At 28.0% G+C, this 13,523-nt stretch overlaps 1 protein-coding gene across 1 annotated transcript in view; it reads left to right on the top strand.

The window, feature by feature from the left end:
- Positions 1-13,523, top strand: part of LOC136970005 (triple functional domain protein-like) — a 231,686-nt gene that overhangs the window by 203,509 nt on the left and 14,654 nt on the right. The window contains 4 exon segments of the mRNA XM_067264363.1: positions 1,144-1,210; positions 5,529-5,641; positions 7,465-7,624; positions 11,662-11,754. Coding sequence (XP_067120464.1) covers positions 1,144-1,210; positions 5,529-5,641; positions 7,465-7,624; positions 11,662-11,754 — 433 coding nt within the window.

Genomic DNA, 13,523 nt, shown 5'->3' with positions numbered 1-13,523 from the left:
ATGTGCACTCCTTGTGAGAGCTTAAGGCTAACATAGGGCAACATTGTTGTTCCCAATTAGTGCTCCCAGATTTCCCCTAAAATGTTACATGTGGCAATTGATAACACAGTTTTACAATTGCAACATGTAGTCAACAGAAAAGGATCTTATGTCAAATACATACTTTAAATGTGTAAAATGAAATTTTATTCTAATAAACAACTGCGAGATGGAAGAGTTATAGGACAGCGCCCTCTAATAATAAGCACATTGTTTATTGGAGAAAGATTGTACCATTTTTCATTTTAAAATAAGCATTGTCTATTCAATGTTGTCACTCTTATCATAAATTGAAATAAAGGTTGAGTATGTTAAGTGTTGCATTGTTGTTTAAATAATAATAAAGTAAACAAAAGATGAATAAATACAATATATATATATATATATATGTGTGTGTGTGTGTGTGTGTGTGTGTGTATATTGTATTTAATGTTGTTGATTTGTTTTTTGTATTCTGTTGGTTTAGTATAATTTATTTGCTGATTAGCTATTAACATAACTTATTAAATGTTTAATAAGCTCTCTTTTATAGTCTTTCAAAATAAATATATTTTATAAATACATCTTACTTTCATTATTTGTATCCTTTAGCAAAATTTTCTGTAATCTTATTATATAGATTATTCGAGAATAATGTATTATAATGTTTTAGGAAATTTAAAAGGTCTTTTAAAAACAAATAGAAAAATAGTACAGTATTTTAATTTTTATGTATTTACATTCATTTGAAAGATAATTTTGACTGAATGTTTTTTCTTTGATGAAAAATATTTTTAAGTAATTATCAGTGACACAATAAATTTAAAACTTACTTTTAATTTTTATTTCAATAATTTGGCAAATTTATTTATTTAGTTTTTTTTTTTTTTTGTAAATATTCTGTTAAAATTTGTAAGTGGTAATAATTATTAAAAATTTGTTTCCAGTCATTGTATTTCATATATATTTAAATTATCTACCTTAATAATTTCTATAAATTATTTGTATGAATATCTATTTACTTATAATTGTTTTTATTAATATATTTCAGTTCAATTTTACATTGATAAATTATCAGATTTGCTTGATTTTATTGTTTTAACAATAATTTATCGTTTTCACTAGATTTGTTCTGCAAGAGTTAGTGGAAACAGAAAAGGATTACGTTAGAGATCTAGGAAATATTGTTGAGGTAACTTGTATTTTATTAATATTGAATTAAAATTAGCACGATTTCTTAAATTCAAATTTACATATATATGTATGTGTATTAAAACAATAAATTGTGTTGTAACTTTTGAAAATGAAAAAATTGTTTTCCATTAAAGATTAATATTTGACTAGAATATGTATTTGAAAGTTAAGACAATGACGAAAATATATACATTTTCAAGTCTATTTTTTATCCATTTTCCACATTTAGAATATGTATGTCAAAACTATATGCTCATAAATTATACTTTGCACTACAATTATTTTTGAAGGTCATTATTTGATATAACTAGTTGAATGCTTATGATATATGACAGAATATATAAAATACTACTGCAGAGTCATACTTTTGAAGTTTACTTATTTCACTATATTTACAATATATTTACAAAGAAACTGTTGTTTTTTCTTTTTTTCTGTCCTGTGAACACTAAGGGAGCCTTTTTATCAATCCATCATTGGTTTGGCTAGGTCCACAATTGGAGTGGCTAGTGTGGTGAGGAATAAGGCCTAATATCCAGGATGGAGAGAGAGATATTTCTGGAATTTTCATATATATATATATATATCTGAAAATTCATAATGTGTGTGTGTGTATATATATATATATATATATATATATATATAATATGGGAAAAAATTTGCCACCAACTTTAATAAAATCTAAATTGAAATAATATTTGCAAATAGAAATTTTGGTTGAAAATTAACATTTATGCTATCTGAGCCAATAAGTAAGAAGTGCCATCATGCAGCTAACGTTTGCCTAACATTATAAAAAATATCAAAAAATTAAGAAAAGCATAGAGTATAAAAAGTAGGCAAATTTAATTTTTAATTGATGATGATGATAAATACTACAGTTAAAACCTGCACTTTCTAATAATGACTGCTTATAATAGACAGATAGAAGCAGCACCATACAGCTAATGTTGGCACAATGTAACACAGTAAATGACACTTGGAAACTATATACACTGGTGGACAAAACTTAAGAAAGAAGAAGAAATGGGCAAGTATATGAAAAACTACATGTGGTTGTATACCAAGAAGAAAAGAATAGTGTTGACAGCATGTTCAACATGATTTAATATAATAATTATGTTTAAAGGAAGTACACAGGATATCAAAAGAGGGTATTTTTGTAAAAGGTGTATATTGTCTGAAAACATGGTTGTACAAAAAATGCACAATACTTACTACAATCAATCCTGAGCATCATGTCAGTAAGGGATATGGCCACCATGAAGTGCAATGCAACTTTGTACTGTACACAAAGTGGCATCCTCAGAACAACATGATCCAGGAGCTGTTGAGGCAAGTGGTCCCACTCCTCTTTTATTGCACGGATGAGGGTCTCCTTGTTTGTCGGTGGATATTGTTGACCAGCAATACGTCTCTCCAAGGCTTCCCATACATTTTCAATCAGATTCAGGTCAGGAGAACAAGCTGGCCAGATTATGCGATGAATATCCTCGCTGTCAAGACACTTCTGTATAGTCTGTGTGCGATGAAAAGATGCATTATCATCCATAAAATGAAACTTTTCACCAACAGCACCGTGGAAAAATCGAACATATGGGAGCAGAACTTCGTTAATGTACCGATATAATAGTAGGACAATTCTAATCCATTTTGCCTGTTCTCACAACATACTTTTTTTGAGGAAAGTAGTAGCTTATATAAATTCGTATGCGGATAACAATCCAAATACAGCTTCGAAAATTATTTTTAGAAATTTACAAACACATTATGCTGTTGATTGTAAAAGATGTCATGAAAAAACAAACTTACTTCTGCAGTATTATGAACACAACAATATAAAAATTCTATAGGAACTTCACATCACTTGCAAAAAATTGAATAATTAAATAATTTCTGGATTAAAATTGTCTATTTTTTTACAGTGTTATTCATAAATGCTTAAATAATCATTGTAAAGTATTGTAAACAAAGTTGTAAACAGAGAGGGAACAAAAGAAGCACTGACCTTGTTAATTGGATCCACATGTGGTCTGGTGATAGACCACTTGCCTGATGGTGAACTCCTGGACGTAAACAAGTGGGTCAGAATATCAGCGGACATAAATGTAAGTTTCACTATCATTTGATAAAAGCAGACCTGAGTGAAAGCTGTTCACGCAAGAAAGTGTTGTGATTGACTGGAAGTTTCCGTCCAAAACGCCCTTAATAAATTGCGAAGCAAACAGAAGAGGAGGGGAGAATGGCAAGAGACTGGTAATACGGAAATCTCAGGCACTTGGAAATCCCACTGAGGTTAAAGAGAGCATACTCCTCGGGGATGGGTAAATGCTGAGACTGGACGAATCATGCAGTTGAATCACTCCACAGGCTGACTGAGGCTTCTCCAGAGTCTTATAGTTCCTGAAAGCCAATCTAGTATGTGAGGCACTATGCTTTGTGTAATCCTGTATCTACTGTGTTTTCCCACCTGTATATTCTTTGTATATATATGTATTAGTGATGTAACGAATAGTATATTCGGCGTGAGCCAAATACCGAATATTCAGCTAGGAGCGTGGCCGAATACCGAATATTCGGCCAAACTATTCGGCTTGATTAACGCATGTACAAAAATTGGCGCGCAAACCATATTATGGCAAAGATCGCACACCGTGCTCTCTATTGGCCCACTGTCACTACAATTTTTTCTTCCATTAGGTCTAAATTATTTAAATTAATTAATTAAATTATAATTATTAAAAAGTTAATATGAGATGGAGCCTAACGTCTACCTCTAGTGCCAAATTGGTTTATAATTTATGTAATAGCCGTAAATAGACCGCTATGATTCAGCAGTTGTTGGTATTTAGATATAAGTTATAACTTATAAGTTATTTTATTTGCAATCGATCATTTTAACTCTTTAATTAAACACTAAAATTTTGTTTTTACTACGTATTTGTAGACTGAATAGTACCCTAAGGATATACTTTAGTGGTGACATAATATGGTCTAGTTTCTCCCCAGTTGTGGAAAAGTTCAAATATATCGTATAAATATTAAAATATACGCGAATACGAATATAACATAATTAACTAAACAATAACATTAATGCCGATACATTCTAACCTACACACCATCAATGCCATAAGATATCGGGCTAGATAAAGGCTATATTATTATTTAATTACGAAATAATTTAATACTAGAGTTAGATGCTATTTCTTATTAACTTTAATAATTATAGTTTAATGTTCAGCATTAATAAAAGTAACAAAAATGATTAATTTACTGTGTTTTTGTTATTTCTTACTCCTGTTTTTAGGTATTCGGTATTAGGCCGAATACCGGGTAGTAACCGAATATTCGTTACATCACTAATATGTATGTATGTATATATATATACAAAAATTAAAATAAAATCATACTATATAATGTTACGATGATTAAAACATTCTCAAAAAACATATGTCTAAAAATATTTTATTCTAAAATTACAAAAATCATTTCTCATGAACTATTTTAGATAGATAAAAAAAAATTAAACTGATTAGGTTAAAATTATAAAAAACATTTTAAGCAGTATTCATAACGATCTCTTGCTCTTATAATGTACATTTGCACTATTTTAGTGATTATTAGAGAAGTTGCAGCCAAAGTTTTCATCTGTAAAACATCAACATTGAATGTTGAGCACCGCTATCTTGTAAGCCTAGAAGTTTGACAATGGCATTTGGAACGTCGAGCATGACAAGTAAAAGTTCGGCTTAAACATCTGCATTTTTTTGTGTTTTGCATTAAAATTATGATGTATTTTATTAAAATAATGATAGTGAAGTTCCCCCCAAACTCTGTCTCTCCATAGTTTGCCATACTTGTCACGACTTGATATAATTTGATCCAGGTTCGTGGAAAGCACACCTCCACTCCACTATCTTGTATTGTCTATTCTTTGTATGTATGTATGTATTTAATTATATATATATAATTTTAACCTAATCAGTTTAATTTTTTTTTTTTTTTATCTAAAATAGTTCATGAGAAATGATTTTTGTAATTTTAGAATAAAATATTTTTAGACATATGTTTTTTGAGAATGTTTTGATCATCGTAACATTATATAGTATGATTTTATTTTAATTTTTGTATATTATTCTGTTTATAACTTATACTACATCATTGGACTATACTGTAGGTTTTATAGTATAAATTACAATGTTTAGGGATATTAATTCAGTAGTGATGTGTTGGTTTATTTTGAATGAAAATACATATTATATATTGTATTATTTTTTAAAAATAATTGTGATTCACTTGAATAATTGCATTTTTAGGGCTATATGGAATATATGAAGTCTTCGGATTCTGCTGTTCCTGAAGATTTAAAGAATGGTAAAGACAAAATTATCTTTGGGAATGTAGAAGCTATATATGAATGGCATCGAGAGTAAGTCTATTTTCATTAATAATGAGAATTGTTAAATTTCTATGTATTAGACTTTAATCTTAGCAGTGAAATTGATTTTTTTTTTTTTTTTTATTGGTAGGTCATTTCCTAAACTTGAGTTTAAAGTTCTAATTTATAAATGGCTAGAATTTATGTACTTATATGTTTGTATTTTATTATATTACTGTATGTTTTGGATTATTTACTGGAATTACTAAATTAAAGCAGAGTTCTTAATTCAAAAAATATTTAATTTCTTCCATATAAAATTGGTTTGCTATTTCATTTTATAATGAATTATCTGTTAATTACAGATGAAAATATCATCATTATATTTTTTGAAGTACTAATATATACATATGTATTTACTATTTTATATTTTTATATTAAATATTGAAACTTTAAACATTAATTTTAAGTTTAAACATTAATAAGTGAATGTTTGAGTTATGTTAAATTTGCTGGCATTGCTAAGAATTGCGCAAAATTTTTAACAAAAACTTATTACAGTATTAATGTTTTCATTGTAATAATAAACATACCCAACTTTCTAGAAAAATATGCAGAACTTTTAACAAAATTTTATTTCTTTTACACTCTTTTTACATAATTTTTCTGGAAGATATTTCTAGCATAGCAATGTAAATGTAGTGAAGCTTACGAATGGTTTATTCTGTATCATAACTTAATATTTATAATTTAACTTACACAGGAAGATTGATCAAATGAATTATTACAAAATTTACATTATAATTTGTGTGTAGTCTTTTCTATTTTTTATCCATTATTTGGAAAGAAGAAAAAATAACAACTGTTTTTGACAGAACAATCTAACTAAATATTAGGTTAAACTATCAGGAAAAAATAACTAAAAACACTATTTATCAAAACTCATTATTAAATAACTGTTAATAATACCTAAATTAGACAGTGGGTTTTTTTCTCAATTTGTGCATTCTAGTAATCACTTCTAAGAAATTTTTCAGTTATCATTGATCATTCTACTTGAAATGGTCATATCATAATTAGATGCTAGCTAAGTGATGACATTTTGAATTATAAAAACAAATCTTCACAGATTCAAATGTAATCTTTTCTGATTCCATTATAATAGTTATAGGACAATGTTTGTTTGTTATATAACTTTGAACTTTGGAGAACTTTTAGAGTACTTATAGGAAACGCTGTAAAAAGATTATTTAAATTTTTAACTGTTGTATAGTTTAACTGTTGCAAAGGAAAAAAGAGAGGGGAAGAGAGATGATGGAAATCATTACTTCCTTATACTATGATGATAATCTATTACGAAAAGTACTTAATTTAAACAAATTATTATAGAAATCATTATTATTAATAGACAATTAAATGGGCTTGTCTTTTTATATTTGATTTATGATTTGGAATCATTTATTGTTTTGTTACAATTTTATGTTAAACTGATTAATTTCTTTATTTTTAAATTTAAGTTGTTTTATTCTATACACTTGGAATAATTGTTAAGATACAATTGATATCTATACTTTCATGATTATTCCATTTGTAAGTAATTCAGAAACTTTAAAATATTCACAGCATTATGATCTGCTCATAAAATTTTGAAATAAGCATAAATTTTTCTTTTTAGATATGATTTTTAATGTAAGCAAGAAAAAACTTAAATATATTTTGATAAGATAGTAATAAAATTCATCATCAATACATATTATAACACTCATTTTTTAATGTTTTCATACAATATGATCTGTTTTAATTGTGTGTCTCACAAAAAATAATCAAACTTCTTTATGATTTTTAAAAATTTAGTAACTAAAATATCTTTACAGTTTCTTTCTGGCTGAGTTGGAAAAATGTCTTGATGAGCCAGCTCATTTAGGATTATTATTTCGTCGTTATGAACGTCGATTAAATATGTACGTAGTATATTGCCAAAATAAACCAAAGTCTGAATACATTGTTTCAGAATATATTGAAACGTTCTTTGAGGTAAGTAAATTTATTTGTAAAGATACTTTGCTTACATTATAAGAGTTTTAAATTAAACATTTATCTTTACTTATATCCACATCTTAATCTCTATTTGAATTAATGTGTTAGTATTTACTGTTAATTTTTACACTTTATATTGAATTGCCTTTAATACCATTTGAAATTTGAGTGTATGAAATGCTGTGACACATATATATACCATATTTGTTCAAATATTAGGCAATGGTTTTTTCAATTTTAAAGGGACAAAAAATTGCTTTCAACCTGTATTCAAACTTCCAATTATATTTGAGTCCAGTTAAACTTTTCATTGATTTTGACAACTATCTGTGCTATATACTGTAGAGAGTTAAATTGATGCTAAAATTTGGTGTCAATTGTTTAGCAATGCTAAAGCTGCTGCCTGTAGATTGTGTGAGAATTAAATGTTTGCACAACTGTAAATAACTGATTAGTTGACTGTTTTTATAATAATCAACAGTCAGTTTTTGTAACTGATTTATTTTACTCCTGGGAGTTTCAAATCAAATAATTGGCAAAAATTTACCATTAAATTTATTCTGTTGTAAAATGTAAATTTTATTGTAATTATGAATTTATGTATTCAATATGATTACAGTTTTAGACAGTTATAAAAATAAGACAAATGAAAATGAAATAAAGTTTCGGTTTCATTTTTTGATAGTCATAAAACTTCAAGTACACTTTACAGAATACTGTACATAGATGTATGAGGAAGCCTACTTCCCCTGATGTAATATACATGTTGGGCACATAGCTGTTGCATAGGACATTGTTTTGCTCTAACTTATAATAATAGTGACAAAAAGGAAGCAATAAGTTACAATTTGTCACTTATAATATACTGTAGGTGTCCAATACATACATTTCTTTCTATAAAATAAACTCTGAGTACAATTTTCTTATCAGTTAGGTATGATATATTGCAATATCGTAGAACCTCGGTATACGACCTTAATCCGTTCCCAATGTTTGGACTTATACCGAATAGGGCGTATACCAAACCAACCTTTCCCATAAGAAGTAATGTAAAAATGATTAATCCGTTCTCATGTAAAAAAAAACCCTCTTGATATGGTATATTAATGGGGTTGTAAAACAATTTAAACACTGTTTGAGCACATTAATAAAAAAATAAATTTTATTATAGATTTTTAAAGTTATTACAGTAATAATCGCAAATAATTGCTTCTGATACGCTGTCGCCAGCACATTGTTTTTCAGTTATGGAAAGCAAAAGCAATTTCTCAACATGATCTAATGTCTCCGATCTCTGTTTAGAAATTGATGTAACCCCTTTCGCAACTTTAGCAGATTTAATAATGTCTTTATTTTTCACGATTGTCAATATCGTTGTTCTCGGAATATGGTATGCAACAGCTAAATCTCGAACACGCGTGCCACTTTCATATTTCTTAACACTCTCTTTTTTTGGTTCCATTGCAATTCTAGTCATTTTTTTAGTTTTCTGTTGCTTTTCATTTACCTTTTTGCAATTCATAATTAATAAAAAGTTTTACTTACAAATTAAAATCGGAAGAAATTTAACAAAGTTATAGACCGTGGCACCACGAACGTCTAGTCTGGTCTAGTACACTGATAGTGCTATTTGTTCATAGATGGTGCGTATAATTGAATTAAGTCGTATACCGAGCAAAATTTGTTTAGTTCAAACAGGACATATTCTAAAGCAGACGTATACCGAGGTACCACTGTATTTTAAAATAACTAAGAAAGCAACGAAATTTGTTTACACTAATTAATTCCAAGATATTTATAAATACAAATTTAAAAATAACTATTTCTAACTAAAATAATTTTGAGAAGAAAGAAATGGAGTTGAAAGAGACAAATCTTCATAATCAATTGCACAGATAGAATGTAATAAAAATTCTATATATTCTTATAAAACTTAGAATATCAGTATTATTATGAAAGATTGTTAGACACAATAAATACAATAAAGACGCAATAAATTATAAAGGACTTTGAGAAATGTGTTAGCAATAACTTGGACAGAACAGAGAATGATGTATGATTCAAGGAAGCTGAAGACCATGATGGTAATGAAATAAGAAACAGGAATAATGAAAGTGATGAAGTAAATTTCTAAATTTTTTTTCATGAAACTTGCTAATTTTTCACAGGCAAATAAAATTAATAACAACAGTATGATGATTTGAGTGTACATGAGAACAAAGAAACAATATACAAAAAAAATAAGCTTTAATTTGCCTGATGGAACACTGGTTACTTTTCAGGATGCCAGACGATCTCTCTCCTTGAAACAGGTCTACAATAAGAGGTAAACTATAATTTATACAGAAGCTTTTCCCGACTATACCTATGCGATACAATATATATCCGAATCAATTACTTTATTTAAAGAATACGAATAACTTACGACTAGATACTTACTAAATATAACTAGATTATGAATATAATTAAGTGAGAAATGAAGTATAAGGACAGTGGATAGAAAAGGAGTACTCAAAAAATCTGCGACGATGTTTCCGTTGTGGTGGGTTGAGGGGACAAAACACTTTCCTGAGATGATGGATAGACTTTCTCTTCTCCGAAATTCCTCCGAAAAGAAAATAAAAGAAAATGCTTTTTATTTTCTTTTATTTTGTAGCAGTTATAAATTTAATAATAATTTGATTTTTAGTTAAAACTGAATATATTACTTTTTCATGTTTTTGTTCTTGTTCTATATTTACATGTTCCAAATGTTTACTGACTAGAATCTGACTTATGAATTTTCAAAAGTATACTTGAAAATACAATTATAATTGTTTCAGATATAATTATATTTTCACGTGTAATATGCAGGGTGTCCTAAAATTTACGGATGGAAACTAATAATCTAATTTTTCTAAGCAATTTCATAGAGAGTTCTGAGTCCATTGTGGTCATGTGAAGTTGTCTCAGATCACCAGACTTTAATGCTGTTGATTTTTTTTTTTTTAATTGTGAGAGCATTTGTGTACTTAAAGAAGAATCAAAGCATGGATGACATAAAGAAATGAATTTGGAGTTCAGTTAGGTGTATAAAATCTGATGTGTTAACACCTGTTTAACTTGAATGAGAGAGAGAGAGAGAGAGAGAGACATTCATGTTTATAGAAGGAAATGACTAATGACTAACAAAAAATTGTTTTATAAATAAATTTTTCTAATAAGTTTAAATTTAAATTTTCCTATGACTTTTGGGACACCCTGTATAGACAAAGAACAAAAGATCAAAAAAAAATAGTACATTCAGATTTAACTAAAGACAAAGTATTAAATTTATAACTACTATGAAATAAAAGAAGACAAATAAGCATTTTATTTAATTATATTCAATCAGTTACATACAGTATAGATAGTAAGGAACAAAGGAGAATCAAACATGAGTCAGCAAGTCAGAAATCACAGACACTACTGAACAGGACATGCCACTGTTGCTTTCTACGTAGTCAGGCAAACTACTTATTAACTACTTGAATGCATTTCTTTTTAAGTTTTCTTCTGTATATTGCCTATTTACCTGCATATAAAAGGCACAGTATACTGGTTCTACAGTATAAATTGTTTTATTTAAAGAGTGCAGATAGCAATTTGTGGCCTTTTTCCTTGTGAATATATATTGTGTTATTTCTAATCATTATACTGGTGTTTTTTTTTTTCTTGTGGAAACATTTATTCTGATAGATACCTATTTGTGCTATTTGATAATACCAACAGTTACAGAAATTATTTTGTTGTGTGTTGGTTTCATAGCATGGCATCAAAATGCTAAAAATTTTCTTAATTAGAAGTTATTCCATCCTCAGTTCATGGCATCCTTTTATGACTTAATAAATATTTGTGGTCTGGTTCTTCAAATTAAAACTACAATTTTGGCAATGAATTTCAAAGGGGTTTTAAATTGACTTTTTTTTTAATTTTCAGTTTTAATTTTATAAGCATTTTGAAATTTTATGTAATAGTAATTTATTCTGAAGTGTAGAAATTTATCTATTTTTTAGGAGTTGAGACAGAAGTTTGGTCATAAATTACAATTGCCTGATTTGCTCATTAAGCCAGTACAACGTATTATGAAATATCAATTGATGCTCAAGGTAATATTTATATTAATATTTGCAATATGTTTTTTAATTTTTAGTCATAAATTTTACATCCCATAGGAAATAAAGGAAAGATCCTACTAATATGGTACAATTATATAGAAGGTGTAATTCTTCTCTGTTTTAAATGAAAACATGCTTGTAATTTTTCTCCATGTGACATAAAAATTTTCTAAATATTTCTATTTACAAGTTGACCATCACTAATTTCAGCTAGTTTAATTATAAATTTCTTGGGTCACTTCATCAACCTCCTGCTACTATTTGATGGGTCTGAGTGTTTCCAGATGTATGATGATTTTTTTACAATATCACCTTAGGTGCAATGTATAATATTGGCAGAATGTACAGAAATATGATAAGGGATTTTCATTAATTTTTTTAACCAACTTATATTGATTTATTGAGTATTTTAAATGTAGGATAACGTAGTTAACTGTTGGGTTAAGGTTAAGTAGATCACAGAGTGGTTAGGTGTTCTAACCTATACCAATTCATGATCTGGCAAAATCACTAACCTGTCATCCTACAGGTTTTAGTGATACTTAATTATTGATGGTCAACTTCTACATGTTTATTGAACATCATCTTTACTTTTAAATTTTAAAATTCTTGGTATGTTTTTACTTAAAATAAAAATGCTTGGCTACCTGAAAAAAAGCACTCTGGTTTTCTATTTCTCAAATTGTTTCCATTAGATTCAGCATGCAAGTTCTGCATAAACATTTATAAAACTTCCAACTTGTAAAATTTAATTTGTGTTAAGTTTTGAGGAACTCAACCTAATGTAACTTGGGGTGGCTATACATTTTTCTAATATTTCTTTTAATTAAGCAATTAAAAAGACATTGACAAGAGAGAATTATCAATAATACAAAAAATAAATAATAATTATTTTCATTATTTAACTACTCTCACAAAAAATAGTTAATTTTAGTCATATAAATAAACATCACTAAGCCCAATGAGCATATAATGAAATACCAATGATTGCCTTAAAAATCAGGCTATAAATTGGCTAATTAAATGATTGATATAAAGTAATTTGTTACTAGAGGTAGATGTTAGGTGCCATCTCTTATCTGAGTTAATAATTATAATTTAAGTAAATATTAAATAAATTTAGAACCTTCTGGAATAAAATAACTGACCCAGGGTGGGGCTTAAACCCGCAACCTCCGCTTGCCGTGTGTTGCACTTGCCAGTTACGCCACCTGGACCCCAAGCGAGTCTTCATTTCCAGAAATATATTAATTTAGATGTAACCTATTTAGATGTTTATTTATATTATATATATATACCTCACTGGGTAGTATGTTAGCTGGCTGAGTGCCGTTGTGGAATTGTTCTTAGGCCATGGACGTAGGAGTCGTCCCCAGCCAGTACTGTATTTAACCAAGTAAGGTTACATCTAAATTAATATACTTCTGGAAGTGAAGACTCGCTTGGGGTCCTGGTGGCGTAATTGGCAAGCACACCACACGGCAAGCGGAGATTGTTTGTTTATTTATTATTAACTCATGATATATGTAAATTTATTGTAGATGGAAATATTAAGGTGTGGAAATTACCAACATTGTCAATGCTGGTAAATTATTAATGAAAATTCTCAAATTACAAGTTTTTGTTGATGTTTAGTTGTAGTTTTTTCTTTAGTGGAAGGCACTGAGGAGATCTTTATGGATACTATTTTCTGTTATACATACTCTTTATACAATATAAAAGTTAATAGATTAATATAATAATAATAACTACAGTATTTC

This window comes from Centruroides vittatus, unplaced genomic scaffold (assembly GCF_030686945.1).
Source record: "Centruroides vittatus isolate TY-2023 unplaced genomic scaffold, ASM3068694v2 contig_1863, whole genome shotgun sequence".
NCBI lineage: Eukaryota > Metazoa > Arthropoda > Arachnida > Scorpiones > Buthidae > Centruroides > Centruroides vittatus.
The sequence above is the reverse complement of the archived record's forward strand: the minus strand, read 5'-3'. Positions and strand labels throughout refer to the sequence as shown.